This window comes from Pelodiscus sinensis, chromosome 21, assembly GCF_052426305.1.
Source record: "Pelodiscus sinensis isolate ZL-2025 chromosome 21, ASM5242630v1, whole genome shotgun sequence".
In the NCBI taxonomy this organism is placed as follows: Eukaryota; Metazoa; Chordata; order Testudines; family Trionychidae; genus Pelodiscus; species Pelodiscus sinensis.
In genome coordinates this window covers 3,470,739-3,493,698 of record NC_143072.1, presented here as the reverse complement: position 1 = coordinate 3,493,698, position 22,960 = coordinate 3,470,739, and the positions used below count along the sequence as shown (strand labels likewise).

Sequence of the window (22,960 nt, the reverse complement as noted above, 5' to 3'; positions counted from 1 at the left end):
GGGGCCAACGCAGCCTCCTCCCCCCCACCTGGGGTAGCCCCAAAGGGGTCAATGTAGCCTCCCCAGCCTGTGTCAGCACCACAGGGGCCAATGCAGGCAGCCTCCTTCCCTTCCCCCAAACTGTGCCAGACACACAAGGCCCAACGCAGCCTCCTGCCCCTCCAGCCTGTGCCTGTCTCATAGGGATTAGCGTGTTGCCTCCCCCAATACGCAGGCTGTGTGCACCATCCATGGAGCTCAATGCAGCTAGCTGCTGCTACCCAGCATGCCTGCTTATGGGCCACAGAGCCAGGGTGCTGGGCCCCCTGACTCCAGCTTGTATGCAGACCCATGGGAAGTGTTGACTGTCCTCATCGGCAGGGCTCAGGCTATCATCACAAAATGTATTTATAGCAAGTGCATTGGTGTACTGTACTCAATCGGTACTTTTAAAGAAATGCAGTCAGGCAGCACAAGGCCCTGGCATTTTGGTTTTGGAAAGAAATTCTGCAATTCATAGAAATGGCGGTGGTTTTTTAGATATAAAAGCAACACAAACACTGCAGCACCCTACTAAATACACAAACTAGAAAATGACCCTAACTACTCTCCATTTTTGCCACGCAACCTGAGTGTGATGTAAAAATCAACAGCATAAATTGTGACAAGCATTCGATGTTACGAACGTTTTCACATCTAAAATAATAATAAGATAATCTAAGATAATAACCCAAAGTTAGGACATTTGATTTAAAATAACAAGATTTGAATCCCTCTTAAAATATGAATCTGTTAGAATACCTTTAAATTGATAACAGCTTGCCTAGGTATCACTAACAGCATAACACAAAGTACAGTCTCTTGTCTCTGTGCAGACAGGCGATGAGAAGAAATTTTAAAAGGAAAAATGACACTACACATTTATTGGACAACTCTTCCTGGTAAATAGCATCTTGGGTGGGAACCTATCCTCATTCTTTGTGGTAATGTTGAGAGGGAAGATAATGGATTCTAGCTGAGAAACTTCCAATATCTTTAAAGATATATCCTCTGCATTATTTATTTATTTATTTTTAAATTGGGCTGCTCTTTGGGGTTTTATTATAGAAGTAGACGACATATTGATTCTTCCACAGTCTGATTGACTGTTGGTATGGTTAATGTCTGACCCAGACAAAATCAGGCTGTCATATTTCAAAAGCATTTGAGAGGCTAGCTTTCTCAATATCCATATCTACACAGCAGCTAGTTTTAGAGAATCTTACTTTCAAATTTAGGTCAGGAGACATGGACCATATTCATAATTGTAATTAATAGAGTCTAAGTCAGGTGCCAATAGGAAGATCCTACAGTGCGTGTGTACTTTTTTCAGATTTTGACACTGGTTGTTCTGCAGAGTTTCATGAAATGGAGAATGTGTAGTTCTAGAAAATTTAAACAATACATTAAATATGTTGATCCTACATCACTGGTTCTTGATTTCCAGTTATCTCCTATGAGTTGCTGGTCCATATGCTTGTGTGAGGCCTCTCATGAATAGCTCATGAATTTAAACAGGACGGATCATTCACCCTAAAAATTATGGGGAAATATGTACATATGGTGATATGGGTGGGCAATTGTGAACAGTGAAGGATGCAAAGGCCCATGAGGAAGAGGGACAAGATAATCACTTGACAGGTTACCCTAAAATGCAGAACCTCCCCAAGTGCGGAGCCAGGGATATCTGCCTATTAATGAGATCTAGATTTTGCATGCGTGAGACAACTTAAATGAAGAGATGTGTGTGCAGGGAAGGTGTTAAAATTAATAATCCATGACATTTTAAGCATTTTCTACTGAAGTGCCCACAGCAAAACCCTACATTTCCCAAGAGAAACTTTAAATGACTCCTTAAAACATGTCTGTCAATATCTGACACCTAGCCTATCAGTGGATACTTACTGAGCTCAGTTCAAGGCAGTGTTTCACAATTTGGTTTGGCCACGTAACCCTTTTAAACTAGAAGGAATTTTGCAGAACCCCTAATATATAGAACTAAAAAAGCAGACCACAAATAAGTAAGGATAATGATAAACAAATGCTAAACAAGATCATGAGATCAACATTTAGTTCAATTGCACATATTTAAAAACAAAAATCACATATTAATTTTTTTTAAATAATAAAATGTCACTGTAATGGAATTTTCTCACAGAACCCTTATTTTCACTTCGCGGAACCCTGGGGGTCCATGGAACACCATTTGGGAAACACTGGTTTAAGGACATGAGAGTGTTGATTTTTGGATGGGCCCAGGGGAAAAAAACAATAATTTTGCTAAAAAGCAAGAGACTCCATTATTTTCCCACAGCCCTGGCCTGGAGTTGCCAACCCTCCTCCCGGATTGACCTGGCATCTCCAGGAATTAAAGATGAATCTCCCATTAAAGACTGTCATATGATGAGATCTCCAGGAATACAACTAACCCAAACTGGCAACCCTATAGCTGTGTCTACACTGGCCACTTGTTCCAGAAAATCAGCCACTTTTCTGGAATAACTTGCCAGCTGACTACACTGGCCCCTTGAATTTCCAGAAAAGCACTGACAATCTACTGTAAGAAATCAGCCGCTTTTCCGGAAATACTATGCTGCTCCCGTTCGGGCAAAAGTCCTTTTCCCGGAAAACTGTTCCGTAAAAGGGCCAGTGTAGACAGCACAGTAGTGTTTTCTGCAAAAAAAAGCCCCGATCGCGAAAATGACGATGGGGGGCTTTTTTGCGGAAAAGCGCGTCTAGATTGGCCACGGACGCTTTTCTGGAAAAAGTGCTTTTTTTTCCTGCCAATGTAGATGCGCTTTTTCCGGAAATACTTACAACGGAAAACTTTTTAAAGCATTTCCGGAAAAGGGTGCCAGTGTAGACGTAGCCTATGGGGTCTGGCCAGGTGCGGTGACCGGTGCTCTCTGCTCTGGGGGGGAACATGCAGGAGCTGGCGGGCTGGGACCAGCTGGCACACGGGAGAGACTTCGGGGCAGTTTCCACCGGGACAGCCAACTCCACCCCGCCCAGGCCTGGGCAGGCTCCCGCGGAGCCCCGGGAAAGGCCGGGCACGGCCGGGCAGCCCAGGCTGCTGCGAGCCTCCCCCGGAAGAGGCGGACCCGGGGACCCACGTGCGGCTCTGGCTGCGGCGTGGCTGGGGAGCGCTCGGCGGCAGCGCGGTATGGAGGCGGCGCCGGCCCCGGGCCCCGCTGGCCCGCGGGGGACCCTGCAGCAGAACCGGCAGTTCCTGGACTTCTTCTGGGACATCGCCAAGCCCCAGCAGGAGGTGCGCCTGGCGGCCACCGAGAGCCTGCTGCGGTACCTGCGGGCCAGCGAGCAGGTCAGAGCCGGAGGGACTGGGGGGCGCAGAGGGGTGGGGTCCGGAGGACTTGGGGGGCGCAGAGGGGTGGGGTCTCGGTGGGAATGTGAGGGGGTGTCCAGAGGACTTGGGGAGTGCAGAGGGGTGGGGTCCGGAGGACTTGGGGGGCGCAGAGGGGTGGGGTCTCGGTGGGAATGTGAGGGGGTATCCAGAGGACTTGGGGAGTGCAGAGGGGTGGGGTCCGGAGGACTTGGGGGGCGCAGAGGGGTGGGGTCTCGGTGGGAATATGAGGGGGTGTCCAGAGGACTTGGGGAGTGCAGAGGGGTGGGGTCTCGGTGGGAATGTGAGGGGGTATCCAGAGGACTTGGGAGTGCAGAGGGGTGGGGTCCAGAGGACTTGGGGGGCGCAGAGGGGTGGGGTCCGGAGGACTTGCGGGGTACAGAGGGGTGGGGTCTCGGTGGGAAGCTGGGACGTGTCCAGAGAACTGTGGATTGCAGGGGGTGTAAGCTCTTGGTAGGAATGTGTCGGGGTGTCTAGAGGATTTGGAAAGTGCAGAGGAGTGGGGTCTTGGTGGGAATTTAGGGAGTGCAGAGGGCTGGAGTCTTGGTGGGAACGTGAGGGGGTGTCCAGAGGACTGGGGGGGTACAGAGGGGTGAGCTTTTGGTAGGAATGTGTAGGGGTGTCCAGAGGACTTGGGAGGTGCAGAGGGGTGGAGTCCTGGTGGGAATGTGGGCTGTGTCCAGAGGACTTTAGGGGTGCAGCAGGCTGGGGTCTCGGTGGGAATGTGAGGGGGTGTCCAGAGGACTGGGAGGAGCAGAGGGCTGAGGTCTCGGTGGGAGCGTGTGTGTGGGGGGGGGTCTTGGTAGCTTTGATGCCAAAGCCCTGGGGGGCTGGTGTAGTCGGGAGTGGAATGCTGTGGGGCAGGGAGGAAGGGAGTTGGGTCCCAGAGATCTACTCTGGTTGGGGGGGTTGGAGGTGGGGGAGGGAAGGGAATCGGACTCCGGGGGAGTGCTGGGGTTGGGGGGTAGTGGATGTAATTGTATGCAAGTTCTTAAGTGTTTGGGGGTAGGAGGGAAGGACAGAATTAGGCCTGGGGAAGGAATTGCGCCCACCGTCCCAAGGGGCTGTTGGGTTGGGGGGGAGGGGCGGTGGAAGAGCGAAGGCCATGGGGTGTAGGCGACTGTGATTGCAGCTAGCACCCGGGACACTCTTTAGGTTGGGGTGAGTGGCTGCATAATCACAGCCCTGCCTTCTGCCCCTGTTAAATAGAGGTTCCCATGACAATGCTGTTGTTCCCTGGTCTGGTACCAGTCAGTATCCCTTTACCAAGCTTAAATCCCTGAGCAGACCAAGGGTTTAATACAGTCATGGGGACATGCTCAGGGCTGGCTAGTGTGATCTAGGGCAGCGAGGTGCCTTTGTGGAACTTGGTGGTGTTTATAAATGGCAGACCCGAACCCACTTAGGAGTACAGTTCCAGCCATATTTAATATTCCCTTTCCCTCTGGGCTGGCCGTACAGCCTTATGCTTTTCCGTATTGTAGGAATGTAGTCCTAAAAGGACCATATTTTTAATTATTATTTTTTTTTAGGAAGATGAACTGAAATATACTTTAAAACGATTAATAGAAGGACTGGGAGCAACTCGAGAGGCAGCACGTCCAGGTTTCAGTCTGGCACTAGCTCAGGTTGGTATTTTCCCACTGGAGCAGGTTGTCTGAATAGTGCTCACATGACTTAGTGAAAGTGTGCTGCTTATTTTGTGCTTACATACTTGGGAGTTGTATTTGGTTCACCTCTGGGTGCACAGAGGTCTTGGGAAGAGTCCTTGAATCTGAGTGAACTTTTTACAGCCTTTTCTACACACACAAGTTGTACCGCTTTAGATACACTGATAGGGTAATCCGTACAATCTACCATGCACTTAGGCATGCTCATGCTAGTAAAATGTTTTCCTTTAAGGCAAGGAGAATGTGTTCTATGGCAGACCTGTGATTTCCTGAGCATCAGCGTTATAAGCAACTAATTATATGAGCTGGATTTTTTTTTTTGGCTCTGAACTAGAATTCAGGCTTTTAGGCAGTGTTCCAGCAGCTGTACCTGATGGAAAAGAGACTGGGTGACAAAGAAATGTCATTCTCACAAAGAAAAATCAAGCACACTATATGTTGGTTACCATTCTTTAGGTGCACTGATATTGAACGATTAATGAATTAACTTTCGCACCTTACACACTGTCATTTTCAGATCTTTAGTTTTATGAACTTTTTTATTTTTCTGAGCTACTCAGTCTCCAAATAGTTCCCAAAACAGGGGTTCTTCTGTACCTACACTGGGCACCTTTAGTGTGGACACAATTGCATTGCTGTAGAGATTATATTGGTTTTAAAAAAAATCAAATACCTAACTGACATAGTTAGAATATAACCTCGTCTGCATGCAGTTTTTGTTTTTGTGCTCTACTATAGGCACAGTTATTCTGTAGAAAATTGTGTGTATGCTATGACTTTCCTTGGAATAGCCATGTCATTTGAAAATAAATACAACTTTAAAAAATTGCACCCCTAACCAACATAGCTATGCAGGGACATTTTAAATTGTAGATCTCGTCTCAGGTTGATAGACTCAGAGAGTTCAGTTCCAGTTCTTTCTTCAGTCAGTAGTTGTTGCAGATGATAAATATGGGTGGTGTTAGAACATTTTCTCATGGAGTTTTAATCTCTGTCTCATGTTGATTCTGATATCCAGGTTTTGCAGTCTTTTGAGGAGATTCCACTGCATACTGTCCTGGAGCAGATAAAAGAAAAACACAATCTTGAGAGAGTCAAAAAGGTAGGTTTACCTTGTACTCAGAGGAACACCAGACAATAGTACATACTCTGTGTTCCTCAGTGAGTATTAATTGCCTTATCACCCTTACTTTGGGGACCCTTTTAAGGTAAATTATTCTAATGTGGTTAATTAATATCTGGAGTAAACCGTATTGTCACAGGATCTAATGTGCATGTGCACATGCAAAGATTTACGTATGTAAATTGAGGGCAGTACAGTACCTTTTGCCTGGACAAGAACAACAAATGGTCTGGTAGCACTTTATAGACTAACGAAACATGTAGATGGTATCATGAGCGTTCGTGGGCACATCCCACTTCTTAAGATGAGGATATGCAAGGCTGGCTTTCCTTACTGCCGATGAAAACTGCCCAGAAGCATGTAAGAACTGTTGCTGAACATGAGAGCTAGCTATTTCTGCATTTTTAATTGCTGGATTGCAATGTTGATTTTCTTCTTTTCAGAAACTCTTTAGAAGTGCTGCCTTTGGAAACTTTTTTGGGGTACTGGCTCTTTTCCAGTCTGGTCGTCTTGCAAAGGTATCACGAGTGGGGCTTGTTCATGAACAATGTACCTTGTACTGTCCCAAATGCGGAACGAGACTTAGAAAGGAGGGATGGCCCATTGGTTTTGACATTAGCCTGGGGATTTAAAAGTATCAGGTTCAATTCAATTCCTTACTCCGCCAGATGCGTCCTGTGTGACTGTGAGCAAATCACTTAAGGTATGTCTACACAGTCACATTATTTCAAAATAACTAGCATTATTTCGAAATCGTGTCGAAATCCTGTCAAGCTGGAGAACTTCTTACTCTGACTCTTGTAACCTTCATTGTCCAAGGAGTAAGGGAAGTCGGAGGAAGAGTGCTCTATCTTGAAATAAGTGCTGTGTAGATGCTCCCAATTTCAAAATAAGCTATTTTGAAATAAGCTACACAATTGACATAGCTCAATTTGCGTAGCTTATTTCAAGTTAAGCCCTGCTGTGTAGACAAACCCTATGGCTCTCTGTTCTTCAGTTCCCCATTTTACAAATGGAGGTAATACCATGCTTTCATCCTATGGGGATGTCGTGAGGATAAATACATTAAAGGTTATAAGGTGCTCAGGTGATGGGGGTCAGATAAGTGCTTGAGCTGATACCTGCCACTAAAATCACAAGCTTTGTTTCATTCAAAATTATTGTGTTAAATACAGCTAGAAATCAAAAGTGTCAAAGAAATCCAGAAAATATATTTGAAGTTCCTCCTTGTAGGAAAGGTATTGGAGCTAATCATCCTTTGATATGAATCTGAGTGGGGTGGGGGGGAGAGGAGATGAAGGAGAGAGGATGAGAAGAGAGGAAAGAAGTAGTGGCTATAGATCGAGGGACAGAGGCGATAGAACATCACTTGTCAGTTACACACAGAAAATGCTGTATTGGGAAGATCTTACTTCTGCAGGAGGAGGCAATTGGGTTGGGTTATTATTAATAACGTTAAGATTCAGCCTGTGCGCTATGGTTAATAATGGAAACGGGAGCTTAACCGTGGCTGCTTGGTCTTTATTTTTTTTTCTTGTTTGAATTTCTAGGATAAAAAGGCCCTCCTGGAATGTGTCCGACTCCTGCAGAACTTGGTACAGCACCACGCCCATCTCCGAGATCTACCCAGGAGAACCCTTGTTGATATCCTCACGGAGGTATGAAAACATGGCACCTGAATAGTGAAACCTGGTGTTTGTGGTATTGTTTTTTCTCAGTTTGGGTTGGCACCAGCTTCGCTGATGTCAAAGGAGTCTTTCCATTAGCTTCAAAGGGTGTTGCACCAGATACTTAGTGGTCATGAAAAATGTCATATGGACTAGGGATGTTAAAGTGCAGCTGTGCATACAATTGCCTGATAAGCCCAGGTTTATCTGTTAATCTGAACGTAACATGCAACCCCCCCACCTGCTGCCTTTGTATCAGAGGCGGCAAAGGAGGAGGGAGGCAGGAGCCGGTGCTCATGGGAAACCTGCTTAAAAGCTGGCTCCTGGAGTCGTCTGTCCCCCGGTGGGAGCTAGCTTCCCGTGGGCACCAGCTCCTGCAGAGCCGCCGGCCCCCCTGCATTGCTGCCTCTGATAGAGAGGCAGCAGTGTAGTGGGGGGTAGGCAGGAGCTAGTACATGCAGGAAGCAGGTTTTCAAGCCGGCTCCCTGCACATACCGGCTCCTGTGGAGCTGCCTGCCCCACGTGCTGCTGCCTCTGATAAGAGGCAGCAACGGGGCAGGCGGGAGCTGGTGCTTGCGGAGAGCCGACTTAAAAGCCGGCTCCCTGCTGTCACCAGCTCTTGTCTGCCCCCCCTGCATGTAAATGTGTAACCTTTAAAAATTTCAGGGGTTACACATTTAGTCAAATACTTGATTTTTAACATCCCTAATACGGACATGTCTGTTTAGGCAAGGTCTGTCCCCAGAACTAGTGCAGGTCTGCGTGTGTTTCCCACGCTCAGTGTTGGTTGCCCAGGATAAGAGTAGATAGACTTGGATTGTTGGGGTTGGAGGAGAGGGAAATGATGCTGAGAAGGGAAGCTAAGGATGATAGCATAAAAAGATTGTGGAACGATTTATATGCTTTGTATGAATTCTCCAAGTGGAATGTGCAGACTAGCAACCTTAACTGAAAGTTAGCCAAGCTTTTTGTGGAGGAATATTCATGGTCTACCAACTTTGATATTAGGGTTTTTTGTAAGCTTTCCATACTGCTGATTTGTGACCGTGACCAATTCAGGTACCTTGTAGTTCTTCAATGATGGGAGTTTCTTTTTTATTTCAAAAGAATCTATCCAGTTTATACCAAACCATATTAGTGTTCAAAATACTTGGCTAGGAAAATCCCATGGAGGTGAACCACACTTATTTAAAATGTATTTGTATTAAGAAATAATACAAAAAAAGCTTATGAATGTATAGCCGCATAAGGGAAATGAATCAAAATGCAGCAGAAAGTCACAGTTCTAGCCATGGAATAAAGCAGTGTTTCTCACTCCTTTTTCAAAAGTATTGAAAAAGTATCCCTTTTTCAAAATAAATAAATAAATACTCCCAGTACCTACAGTTTTCAGACACACAATTTTTTTCTACCATTGGAACACAGTTGTTTAAACAACTGAATCGTAGCTGGGCGGGTGATGAAATTTTTGGGTGTAAAACGTATAAAAATAATAAAACGCTGTAAAACTTAAATCAAAAATTCAGTTTTCTTGAAATTTCAGTTGTGTTGACGTACCCCTGGACTTCTCTCAAGTACCCCTGAAGGTACTCGTACCACTGGTTGAGAAACACTGAAATAAAGCCCATAGAGCTGAGACCATCAGGGCCCCATTCTCGGTTGATCCATAGGTATTACTGTAGCAAATGTGATTAATTACAACATGCTGTCTTCTGATTGGGTGTCCATTGTACATCCTCTTGGGATCCTTGATGAAATTGGGTCTAATATTGTCCTGGTGGTGGTTGTTGCTGGTATTATATCAATAGAAAGTTTTTATAAGGTGCCAAAAAGGATACAGCCTATTCTGTAGTCATCAACGGGTTGCTGATGGATCCCGAAGATCTTTTTAGGCCAGAATCTATGTTTTATAAAAGTCAAAGTAAAGGGCTGGTAACCCTCCTCCTATCCGATCCACTGTAGCTTTTGATGCTGTTCAATCTTGTGTCATAGGGCTAAAGATGTAAAATCCCAGTTAAACATAATGTTTAACTGGTTAACCATGACCTCCCCCAAGGGACTGCTGCACCATAAGTGGGGGGCTGCAGTCCCTTGCGGGGGGGGGGGGTCACAGTTAACCAGTCTGCATTCATTGTGCGGTCTGTCTGTCTGTCGGCCTTCTGTGCCACAAGTAGGGGGCTACTCCGACCCGGCCTGGTCCAGCTGGGGCAGCCACCCACTGGTTAACTGGGTAAGCATGCTGCTAAGGAGTGTGCTTAACCCTTTACATCCTGATTAGGACCTGTCTCCGCACAAACTTTGTACCCCTTATCTATACCAGTATAATTACACTAGTTCAACATCTGGTCCAATTGTGTTTGTGTAAAGATGCTGTATACCAATATCACTGTTTCTGTAGCACAGTGTTTCCCAATTTTATTTGGCCACGGAACCCTTTTAAACGTGAAAGAATTTTGCAGAACCCCTAATAACAGTCTAATATATGGAGCTGAAAAAGTAGACCACAAATAAGTAAGGATAATAATAAACAAATGCTAAACAGGGTCATGAGATCAACATTTAATTAAATTGCACGTATTTAAAAACAAAAATCACATGTAACGTGTGCAAAAAATAAAGCAACTGGTTTGACAGCTGAAGCTTCAACTTTGTCCGCCGCCGCGCTAGTATATTCGTGTTCAGTCACCCATGTGATCCACGCTCCCTGAGAGTGAGTCCGGGGATTTACGGTGTTATATAACAGGTGATTGCAGTTATTGACTGCGCGCGCAGCGGTGAGCAGTGACATCATCATCCCCACTCTCTGGCTAAGCTGGCATTACACAGGGACACTTATCGTGGCGAACACAAATGAAAATTGTTTTCAATAAAATTCATAAATGCTTAAATATTAATGATTATTTTTTTAAATCATAAAATGTTATTGTAATGGAATCTTCTCGCGGAACCCTTATGGTCGCTTTGCAGAACCCCACTTGGGAAACACTGCTATGGAGGAAGGAGAATATGCCATACTGATACAAGGCACCCGTGTATTGATACAACTGCATCCACCCTATGGGATTTAAGAAACCCACCCCCTTGCCTCATGTAGTTACACCATTCGATAACTTGCTGTGTTGCTTCTCAATTGCATTGCTGTTTAGATTCCTGAAGCTGTGTTTGAGGAAGTCCTGTTTGGCGCCCTGCAGGCTGACCTCACTTCGGCCTTCAGCACCCCGGGGCAGCTGCATCTCTTGCTCGTGAGCATTCAGAAGTTCCCTGGGGTTCTGAAACCCAGCAAGCTGAAGAGACTGCTAGGCTCATCTGCCATTGTAACCAAGGAGAACATTCCCAGGTGAGTTGTAGAAGGGCATGGAGATGCCATGCGTCCAACCTCCTAACTGTCGAGGAGAAACAATCGTATGGCTCTGATGCCTGGAGGTGCTGGGCGCCTGTCTCTCCCATTGTGTCTCCCCTTAGATTCAGAATGGAGCTGCTGGTGGGGTTGAGATTTATTCTTGGTCACTCCAGGTATGGCAGGGAGTGCTGCTTCCAATATGTAGATCAGTTGCTCACCCTTAGGGAAAGTGGCCAGGGATAACTTGTTATCTGTCTGCTCCAAAGCTCCTTCGCACCTGGATAGTTCCCGTTCCATTTCCTATCCTCCTGGGGTTGCTTTTCTCCTCAGGCTTGTGGAGGTTTTGAAAACTGCTGCCAGGTCTGAGAAGAAGGACAAGAATCTTCCACGTGTCGGGCTGGACTTGCTCCGAGTGTCTGTGAACGAAGGCGCCTTTGAACTCTTCTGGGAAGAAGCCGTGGAGAATGGGCTGCTTAAAGAAAAGTCGGGGCCGAACAGGTTTGTTTTAAATGCCGTCCTTTGTTCTTACTATAACCTACTTGTCCGCTTCCGATCCGAGCGCATATTCTGCTGCTCGATGGTAACTAAAACGTGACCAAAAAAGGGACAGATGCTTTGTGAGAAATTCTCCCCACTTTTTTTACGTTTTTTAACTCGGATCTTGTTGTAACAAAATGAAGAAGCAACTTTGTTGCAGTTTAGGAAATACTGCTTAAAATGTGGTGCTGTTTCCTGTTCTCAATAACTCAGACAAAAAATCAGGCCCATGTGACTGAAGATGATGGAAACTTAAAGGCAGATATGCAGCCTAGAATTATTTATAACTTTTAAATTTACCAAATTTCAGTCTGACAGTGCCCCTCTGAATGTGAGATTTGGAGATGGCCCAGACGCTGAAATGTGGGTCCAGTCCCTTTTTGTGCGTTACTATGGGCTGAATGCACATCCTTAGACCTTATGTGCGCCCCGTTTGGTTTTGGATTTGGCACAGAACTGAAAACGATCATTTCCATTTTTAACACGAAGGAGGCTGAGACTGCAAGAGTTAGCTGTTTTAGCTGGGGATGTCCATGTGTAGAAGACTACATGGTTAACTGATAAGCCTGGATTTACAAATTAATCCTGTCGTCTCATTCATCCTCCACATCCCCTGCTGCCTCTGTATCAGAGACAGCAAACGGTGGGAGCTGGTTTAATGTCGGCTCCCCACGATCTCCGGATCTATCTGCCCTCTGCCACCCCCAATCTACTGATAGGTATGAGGAGCTGGCTTTTAAGCTGGTTCTCTGTGCATGCCAGCTCCATGGACTCGCTTGCCCCCGTTCTCCTTGCTATCGAAGGCAGCAGCATGGAGGGGGAACAGGGAAGGCTGCTCTGCAGCAGCAGCCCCTATACATGGAGCAGCCTCTGTCTGCGGGGAGCTCAGATCCCCTGCAGACAGGGGCTGCTGCCGCCCGGCGCTACTGCTTCTGTGTCAGAGGCAGCAGCACATGGTGGCAGGTGGGAGCCGGTCTGTGCAGGAGTGGTAGGGGGCTCCCCAGGAGATGCTGATGTCATGCTCTGATGTGCCATTCTTTGCCAGCCTCGCATTCTCAGGTGGGCAAGTTTTGTAAGTGTCCCTGTAGTCCTGATGGCTGCCATTATTTTGCGTCTCTGTGAAGTACACAAAATGTTCTTCCTCTGCCCTGTTCTTGCGTGTGATGTTACAACTGTGTCCTTCCCTGTGGGAATCTGTTCTCTTTCCACTCAGTTACATGTGCTACCGGTTGCTGGGCAGTGCTCTCCCGCTCTTGTCTCTGGATCAGCTGCCGATAGTTCTCCGAGGGGAAGTGATGCGGCACTACGGGGAGCATGTGGTATCGGCTCAGGTAGGCATCCCTGAGAGGATTTGATGCAACCCGTGCCAAAGACCCCATACCCAAGTGCAGACCCTACGAGATACAGCCATTTTCAAGTATCCCACTACAACAGCCGTGGCTGCCCCGTCATCCCTTACAGCGGCTCTCGGCTCCCCTGTGCTCACCTGGGCAGGGGAGCCGTCCTGTGCTTGAAATATGGTACTTCCAATACGGTAGTGGCTGGCGGGAGCCTGCTGAGGACAAAAAGCTTAGAAATGTGCTTCTTGCGCTTTTAAAGTGGCAGGCTTTTTTTTTTCCCCCCCCCTCTACAACTTTGCCTCGGCTCTTTGCACTGAATCCACTCATATCTTGGCTCTTCGTCCAGGATGGGTTGGCCATGCCTGCACTACAGCGTTGTTAGCACTTGTGTAGTTTAAGGCAGTGTTCACTGTAAGTATAATGGACGCTTTTAAGTTGAGTTCCTACACGCTTTGTTGGCATGACCCTGTTTTAATTAATTTGCTCTCAGCACCCCAGACAGCACACGTGTGTGTGCAGCCTGGAGGTTGTCATTTTGTAGCACAAAATAGTATCCTCCACCCAGTGTGGCTTTGCCAGTACTGTAAGTGTGAGGTCATACTGCATAGAGGACTCCCCTTTGCATTCTCTGTGCATTGTGACCTCTCACCCACCAGACATGTGATATGATGCTGCGCCAAGCGATATGGTGTCCTCTGCACACACGGGATGGCGTGGCCCCATGTGATGATGGCGTGACCCCATTGGGGCCAGAGCCCATAGTTTGGGAGCTGCTGTGTCAGTAGTTTCCCATGAAATTGTTAAATAATCTGATTGGAGGTGGGTTTCATTTGGGAATTCACTGTAACATTTGTCACTGGCTCCAAGAAAACTAAAATAGCCATTTTACGTTGTGTGGGGGAACTTACCAAAAAAAGGCACTGTCTAGGCTCCGTGGGCTAACACAGTCCTGTTGCCTTTTGCTGTGGACACAGTGATCATTACTCTCTTCTTTTTGGGGGGCAAACAAGTATTCCAAGCGCCCATTTCTGGCATCACAGCAGCAGCTGAAATGCAGTTGTAGTTTTCAGGGAAGGGCAGCACTGGCACCTTCTTGCTCTTTTTTTCTCTTAATATCTGCAGACTTACCATTGTAGTACATCTTGCTCCTATTAGTCCTGCAAAATCAGCACTGCTGTGAGAGGACAACTGAGTTCTGTTCCTCTTGGTGCATCAGGAGACTTGTTTACTAAATTCCGATCCGTCATCCTTGCAATGCCATGGGATTCTACAGATGACACGGAAAGCCTAATTTTGAAGGCATAGAAATAAATGCTAATTAATTTAACCAGCAGCACCGTTATGACTAGTTTGAGCCTCTAGTTCCGGGTTAAATTACCAGGGTTGGAATTTGGGGAAGCTATTGCTAGTTTCTTACACTTTCCTACAAGTCACCGGTGCAGGCTGTTGCCGACTGTGTGCAGGTTTGATCATTCCCCTGTTCCTAAAAACACATCAATCCGTTTGTGTTTTGGTTTTTCTACTTGTAAAATGAGCACATTTGACTTTGTTTAATCAGGGTGGGTCTGCTGATTTTGGACAGTACTAACATGAGCTGACCAATAGAATGCAAATGGCATTCAGTTGTGCAGTGCAGACAACATCTTTCTCGGGTATGTGTCTTCTGGCCAAATGGCCGTGGAGGCAGATTAATTACCTGTGATATTTACTGACTTTCTAATCTTGGGAACATTCAGTCTTTAAATTTCATTAGAGCTCCAACTTCCTTCATATCCTTGCATTGATCCTGACATTTCTTAAAATAGTTAGTTTAATTCACTTAGAAAAGCTGCATTATATGGTTGGGATGGAGTTGTGGTTCTTTTCCCCTTCAAGCTTTCTCCAGATAGATTTCCATTCTCTTCACAGCACAGATGAGTGAGTAGGGATAAGCGTATAACGGAGTCGAAATGCCATACGTTGTAAAGGACTATTTGGAAAATGGGATCCTTCTGTCAACTGCCCCACTGCTATATATATTGGACAAACTGGACAGTCCCTATGGGAAAGAATCAATGGACACCAATCAGATATACATAAAGGGAACATACAGAAACCTGTTGGGGAACACTTTAATCTACCTAATCACTGTTAAAAAATCTTCAAGTGGCTGTCTTGTCACAAACCATTTCTACTAGCCAAATGCGTAGAGGGGCGTTGGAATTACAATTCACCCGCAAGTTCAATTCTCATGCTAATGGCCTTAATCGTGATCAGGGATGGTTGGGACACTATCAACCTAGCATTCAATGAGGGTGCAAACTGCCCTTTGTGTAGATTCCTGTTATTGCCTTTCATTCTTATCTGCTTCATTTTAACTACCCAGTCTTCAGGTGCCTTCTGATTCCCAGTTCTGCCTTCCTGTTTTTCCCTTTGATATTTGCATACCCTCTGCTCCTCATACCCCCTTCCCCCCCATTTATTTTGGGTCTGCACATCCTAAACTCAGAACTCCGGTCATTTGAAGAAGTGGGCTGTGCCCACAAAAGCTCATGATACCATCTACATATTTTGTTAGTCTAGAAAGTGCTACCAGACCATTTCTTGTTTTTTAAGTTTAAATTAATGGCTGTGTCTAGACTGGCCAGTTTTTCCGGAAAATCAGCCGCTTTTCTGGAAAAACTTGCCAGCTGTCTACACTGGCCACTTGAATTTCTGCAAAAGCACTGACTTCCTACTGTAAGAAATCAGTGCTTCTTGCAGAAATACTATGCTGCTCCCGTTCGGGCAAAAGTCCCTTTTGCGCAAAACTTTTGCTCAAAAGGGCCAATGTAGACAGCTGAGATTTGTTTTCCGCAATAAAAGCCCCGATCGCGAAAATGGCGATCGGGGCTTTTTTGCGGAAAAGTGTCCGTGCCAATCTAGACGCTCTGTTCTGAAAATGCTTTTAATGGAAAACTTTTCCGTTTAAAGCATTTCCGGAAAATCATGCCAGTCTAGTCGTAGCCAATGTGTCTGGTGTTGCTGGGCTAGGTCTAACTGTAGCAGATTGCCATCGGTATTGTTCTAGTGTATATATAGAGTCTGGCATCTTGTGCAGATCTCAGCACTCTGTGGCCACATTTACAGCATTCCCAGACTCAAAATTTGAAGCACTTGATCTGTGCAGGTTTCAGAGAGCCTGGGAGAACAGGTCACATGATACATTTTCATGTGCTGGGTTTCTGCTGCAGGGAGCCACAGTGGTCCTGATAAACTTTTTGGCCAATACTGCCCAGTTGATGGTTCTTAAGATTTCACCCATATAAACCAATGAAGAATCTAATCTACCAGGGAGGGAGGACAACTGGTAATTTGAGAGTAAGGTTTGGCGAATTCAACCTCAGTGGCAGGATGAAGCATGCAAGTCGCCATTGCTGGTAGGTGAGGCAGTTTTGTCTAGTAGATGGAGCACTTCACTGAGCCCCAGGAGACCTGAGCTATATTCTCAGCTTGGCCACTAGCCTCTTGGGTGACATTGTGTAAGTCACTTCTCTTCCTTGTGCCTCAGCTTCCCTGCCTGTAAAAGGGGAACTGTGAGCTCATTGTCCAGCACTTTATGATTTACCGATATCGGATAAGACCTCAAGCTAGCATAGAGCGCTGACCTGACCACTGAAAGGGTGAGTGGGTTATGGGGGCCTGGAGTATTTGTACTGCCTCAATAGCTGTTCAGACCCGGGATTTATTGTACCAAGCACACACACAGAGTAAGGTCAGTTGTGTACAGTGACTTCAGTGTGCCTGGTTTTTTTGTCTTCATTGTGCAGTATGATGGGTTGTAACCTGCTTTGTACTGCCTGTGCCTTTCAGCTACCAGACCGGTTTAAGTTCGCTCCAGAGATGGAGACCTACGTTGACTCATTCCTCGAGGGCTGTGATGATCCAGAGAAGCAGCTGGCAGTAATGGTTGGCTTCTCCACTCTGACCAATCAAGGCTATCCGGTTGTGCCCAGCTTCTGGAAGGTGGTGAAACACTTGCAGCCTGAAACGCTGCTGAAATATGTCAACTGGCTCAAGAGAATGTTCCTTAGACCAGATTTTGACTGCTGCTTAGATTTCACCACCAGTCGGCAAAAGCAGAACCAAGAGAAAGCAAATCTGTAAGTCTGCTTGTACAACTTTGTCTTCTCTCTCGGATCTGTACTGGATGCATTTTCCTGTGTTTAGCTCTGTTTGCTTGTCCTAGGGGTGATGTGGGGGGGTCTTCAACAGCTGATACCAAGTAGGACTGTTAGGTGGTCCTACGTCAACAGCTTGTGTTTTCTGCTCCCTTTATCTTTATTGGGAAACCTTAGAAGTTTCCTCTTTGGACGTATTCCTGGGGAAACCAAGCCAGGGGGCTGGTGACTCTCCAGAGGTGGTCTTTCTCACTGAGTCACTGCTGTGCTACTACCCCAGCCTGGTGCTAGAAGGCACTTCATTAGCTCAGAGTGTCTCTTCCAACTGAGATGTAAAACTTAGATCCTGATTTGCCATGGGGGAAGCACGGCATTCTGTATAAGCTGAGCACTTGGGCAGCCACCGAAGAGAGATTCAAATGCTGCCCAGCTGATTAGCAGAGCACCCACCGCTGGCAGCATGAGTTTCTACTGGTAGTGCACATCTGCACATGGCTCGGTGCACGTGACAAAATGTATTCCGCACATGGTTAGAAAAAATAGAGGGAATATTGGTGCAGCACTTTGTGACAAGTTGGAGCATTTGTCAGATGATGGTTTGGGTAACTATTCTGCCGACTTAAAATTCCAGCTGCACTTTCACTTTTAGCTGAAGTGAAGGAGAGGGGTCTGGCTGTCTTCACTGTTGTGGTGTCGTATTCCAGCAGGAGACTTCCTCCTGGATGTGGGCAAAGGCTTGTAAAGCATTTTGTGATCATCTGGGCTAAGACATTATGTCAGCATGTTGTATTATCCCCGTGAAAGAAGTTATTCAGACCTCGGAACATTCTTGCTGCTCTTGAACCAGTTGTTGGAAGAACACAGAGGCATATTGGATTAGAACTGATCTGAGTTCATATTTGTTCATCAAGTGCATTTAAACTAGCTGAAGAGCAAATGCAGGTTGCTTAGGAAAAATACCTTTATACACGCACCTGTCATTTCTTACTGCATGTGTCAGAATTTGCTGCATAGTAGCTGATGTCTAACTATATAAGGCCTTTGAGCTGCTGAAAGTCTACACAGTCTCCAGAGTCTCATCCATTGTTTATGTTTTTTTGTGATTTATAATCTGTATCCATTTGCTTATTGAAAGGACCCAGCACCGTGTGCTCCGGCTGAGAAAATGGATTATCGCCCGGCTAGTCAGCATCATTGACAGTCAGGGGAAGAAGGAAGAGGATTTGGTGATGGACATTGTCAGGTGAGAGGGATTACAAAACAACGTAGTGCTACCCAGTGGCGGAATGATTCTTTCTAGAAGGCTGGAGTGGTACTAAATAAGGTTGTTAAGTAGCTGATAAATGACTAAGCATGTACTCAATACAATTTGTGTCGAGTACACGATTAGTCGATAAGGGGCTGCTGCGGCTCTGCAGTTTAAATGTTTTAGGAGCCGGGTGTGCCTGTAGCCCAGCGCCTACTACATTTAAACTGCAGAGCCACAGTGGGAGTAAGTCCAGGATCCGACTCCTGCTGGGTCCAGACTGCTGCAGCTCTGCTGAGAGGTTGGCTGCAGCGGGGTAGGAGTGGGGCCAAGAGGCCGGTGGAGACCTGAGAGGCCAGGGCTGAGTGGGCCCGACCCTCCCTGGTGGCCAGGGAGAGAGCCGGTCCTGCCTACCCCCAGAGACAAGGGGGGCTGGCGAGCATAGTGAGCAGGAGGGCATGGCACCCAATAGTAATAAAAATGATGTTGCAGGGTGTTAAAACCCTTCTTCAATGTACTAAGCACCCTCCTCTCCCATTAACTTCAAGCACTTGGGAAGGGTCCAGTAGAATTGATGAAAATTAATGAATGAAAATTAATGTGAAGTGCTTGTATGAGAAATGCTAGAGAAGTACATGCTGTTTACAGAATTGAATGTGCTTTTTATAAAGGCACACAGAACCCAAGGCAGCTCTTTAGTCTGCTCTCTTCCCCCCTTCTAGGTTTTGCTTCTTCCATGCTTTCTTTGAGACCAAGAAACCAACCTCTGAAATACCAGAGACAGAATCCCTCCCCTCAGTGCTTCTGGATGGACAGTCTCATTCAACGGTCGCCAACTTGTTTTTCAGGTATGGACTTTGCCTGGGGGCATTTAATGTTGGAAGCTGATGTTCCTTTTCTCTAGAAGGGACATGTTATTGTGTATTGTTTGTGTTGTCCGTGGCGCCTACGTGTTGTGTGCCCCATGGGGATAGGTGCAAACGCAGAACAAAAAGATGGTCTCTGCCCCCAAGGAACTTACAGTTGAAGGCTAAGTCTACACTGGCTCTTGACAGCGCTGCAACTTTCTGGCTCAGGGATCTGAACATTCCCTTCTCCTCCCTCCCCGCCCCCACGCAAGACAATTTACAGCGCTGTCAAGTGTTAACAGGGCTACAGTGCTGGGAGCTTCGCTTCCCATGCTGCTAACTGCTTCCCTCACGGAGGTGGTGGCCACGCGTTCCGTTTAAAGCCGCAGCTGCACTTCAGACTTTTCAGTGTAGACAAAGCCTTGGTTCAAGGAAACAACGAAACGATAACGTCTTGAGACGAAACAGATGCGGGGTCAGGGAAGGGATAGGACACACAAGCAGCGTGAGCAATGGGATGGCGGTAACCAGGTTAAGTGCACAATTTTTTGGTGGGGTGGGTGCTTAGGAGTGAGTGAGCTGAATGGGGGCGAGGAGGAGGGCAGGTGTAGAGTGAAGCTGAGGTGAGAAGGGAGGGGGAGGTTGGTACCAGCAGCCCATCAGCACAGGGCTCAGGCAGCCAGAACTGTCTCGATTTCTGACTGGAAAGTCCTGAGGTTCCAGCTCCATCTGGCTCCCCTGGTGTGGGGGGAAGGCCTTGCCATGTCCTAGTGCCCCCAGTTGTGGGTGCACTGTGTCCCCTGCACAATTGTGGGTCCAAGAGTACTGGGCAGAGGGCTGTGGTAGGTGGCTGGACCTGCTATTGGCCCCTCTCCTGTAGTTTGACAGTCCCTGCTTTGGGTACCTCTGGCCCTACCAGGCACGCGACAAGAAAGTGGGGTTTCTGCACTTCTGTTGCATTAAGTGTCGTGTGCCTCTGTGACCTTTTCCTTAGAGTTCTTGGGTAAAACTTCCTGGAAATGCTTAAGCTGCTTCTTAACAAAATAGCTGGCCCAAAGCGTATCTTGGCAGTGCTGAGGTGAGGCCAGTTTGCCTTTCTCCTCTAGTTTCCATTTGGCCCCGTGGACTGAGCAGTATTGCCTGAGGGGGGCACTGTTTATCCTTTCCAGGGACGGGGGCTTTTGTGGTGACACCGCAGGGCCTGGGAGCGTTATGTGGCTGTTCTCCATTGCCTCTGAACGGTGTAGAATAATTCCGGTGATACAGGCTTCCTTGAGCCAGACAGCCCAGTTACCTGAATCCACAGTGTGTTCCAGATCTAGCCCCATTTAGTTGAGAGAAGTATCGGTTCAGCTGACTGCCCAGTTACAGGCAAGTTTTGGATCTTGCCCCTCCCTCCCAGTTGCCCCTGCGCCAGTTTGGATGAGCAGAAGGGCACTGGTTTTGAGGCCTGCCGATTGGCGCTCCACTCACCCTTCCTGTTCTTGAGCAAAACAAATAGAGTATTGGTCTCTGCAATGTTGCTGCATCTGATGCTCCTCTGTCAGGCAACCAAGAGGCCGGGTGCTCAAGTGCCCCTCTGTTGGATGTTGGGAGAAGCGGGGAGGCATTGAGGAGAGCTGTCACTTTGCAAAGACTCCTGCGAGGCGCGGTGGGATAGAGCTCCGGGAGGGATGGCCTGCTGGTTATAAGACACTGGACTTAGAGGTGGGATTCCCAGTTCTGCCGCAGACTTCCTAGGTGGCTTTGGGCAAGGTTCTTCATCTCCCCTGCATCTCAGTTCTCCATTTGTAAAACGGGGATTTCTGTCCTGTCTGTTTAGACCAGTGGTTCCCAAACTTTTTGGCATCACGCCCCCTTTTTGATTTTTGAGAAACCCTCACGCCCCCCCTCAATACAAAGCAGCAAAACTCACTGAGCAAAAAAAAAAAAAAGGAACTGATCGGGGGCCGAAAAACAGAAATAGCAACAAAATTTCGGGGGGAGGGGGCTGGGTTGCCTCATGCCCCCCCCCTGGAATTTCTTCATGCCCCCCAGTTTGGGAACCCATGCTTTAGACTGTAAGTCCTTCAGGGCAGGGACTCAGTCTGACTTCATGTTCGGACAGCCCTTGGTACAGCTGCTCTTGCTTGGGGGGTCTTTGGAAGCTCTGCTAGTATAAATGGGGTCTCAGGAGAGAATTGTTCCTACATTTTGGGTCATGGAAGCAAAAAGTTTGCAAACAGATGTGATAAATTCCAATACATCTATTCCTACCAGGAAAGGACTAGAACGATGGAGCCGTGTTTGGAGACTGGTTCCTCTCCCTCATCCCAGCCATTGTGGTGTTGGGAACAGATGGCGGAATAAATCGTGTACAGAGGGGTGCTAGTACGTAACTAGAAAGTTACAGGGTTACTACAGCACTGAGACCCATGCTAACAGCCGCAGATTTCCATTTAACGTGGTTCTCTCTGCTATCCGCTTGCTTTTCAGTTTGCTTCAGATTTTAAACAATCTGCCTGTGCTGGGGGACACGGCGGAAGCTGCCGCCCTGAGGGAAAAGCACGTCCATGGGGTGACTGCAGACAGGAGCCTGTGGCTCTACCTCATTCTCCAGTACGCCAGCACCCTCCTGTCCCATGGGAAGCACGTCAAGGCTGTGACTCCTTTCACCGCCGAACAGAGGGCTGCTTGGGACCGGTAAGAGGCTTGGGAAGCCATCTGAAGTGTGGTGACTCGTTGTGGGGATGAGGAAGGATAATGGGAATGGCTGAGGCATGCAGGAAGTCTAGGCTCCATAGAGGAATGCAAGAAATTGGGGTAGAAAGTAGGGCTGTCAAGCGATTAAAAAAATTAATTGCACGATGAAAGAAAACCGCTATTAATCGTGCCATTAAAAAAATTAATTGTGAATAATTGTGCAATTAATCCTACTGCAGAACAGTCGTCAGAATACTATCTATTTAAATATTTGTGGATGTTTTCTACATCTTCTAATATATTGATTTCGATTACCACACAGAATACAAGTGTATAGTGCTCACTTTATATTTATTTCTTATTACAAAACATTTACACCATAAAAAAAACAACCACTTCAGTTCACCTCACTGCAGTATTGTAGTGCAAATTCTATCATGAAAGCTGAACTTAAATTCTTCTATAAAATCTATATATTTGTGTCCTATTCAAAAGAGTCCTTTTTAGCTCAGCCCCAGCTGCGGGCGGCACTGGGCCGGAACGGGGTAGACTCTGCTGTGCAGAGTTCGGAGGGAGAGGCTCAGTCCCTGACTGCAGGTGTCATAGGGCTCAGGGGTGGGGGTCAGCCCCCAAGCTCAGGAGATGGGGTGGGGTAAACCCCACCATGCGCAGTGAAGAGTTCGGGAGGTGGGGGACTCAGCCCCAGAATCTGATGTCGGGGGAGGGTTAGTCCCAGCCCCAGGAGGCAAAGAGAAGTTAGCTTGGGTGAGCCCTGCCGGGGATGGGGGAACAGGTTGGTCTAGCTGCTCCCCCTCCCCCCAGCTATTTTTTTTTTTAAATGTGGTCACCTGGGCGGGGAGAGGGATGGGTGTCAAGGTCTTTACTTTTCTTATTTACTTCTCCGTTGGAGCTGGAACCACGGCTTCAGTTTTTTCCCCTCCTTTTTGGCTGCTTCATTTTTCCGTGTACCCTGTGGTGGCAGTTTATAT

General features: G+C 47.0%; 1 protein-coding gene across 1 annotated transcript in view; it reads left to right on the top strand.

Moving 5' to 3' along the window:
- The first annotated feature begins 3,108 nt into the window (after positions 1-3,108).
- MYBBP1A (MYB binding protein 1a) overlaps positions 3,109-22,960 on the top strand; it is an 80,031-nt gene continuing 60,179 nt past the window's right edge. The window contains exons 1-12 of the mRNA XM_075904314.2: positions 3,109-3,340; positions 4,912-5,007; positions 6,068-6,151; positions 6,616-6,690; positions 7,723-7,830; positions 10,986-11,176; positions 11,510-11,677; positions 12,930-13,047; positions 16,888-17,177; positions 18,331-18,438; positions 19,164-19,289; positions 21,765-21,971. Coding sequence (XP_075760429.2) covers positions 3,182-3,340; positions 4,912-5,007; positions 6,068-6,151; positions 6,616-6,690; positions 7,723-7,830; positions 10,986-11,176; positions 11,510-11,677; positions 12,930-13,047; positions 16,888-17,177; positions 18,331-18,438; positions 19,164-19,289; positions 21,765-21,971 — 1,730 coding nt within the window. The 5' untranslated portion in view covers positions 3,109-3,181. The remainder of the gene's footprint in view (positions 3,341-4,911; positions 5,008-6,067; positions 6,152-6,615; positions 6,691-7,722; positions 7,831-10,985; positions 11,177-11,509; positions 11,678-12,929; positions 13,048-16,887; positions 17,178-18,330; positions 18,439-19,163; positions 19,290-21,764; positions 21,972-22,960) is intronic.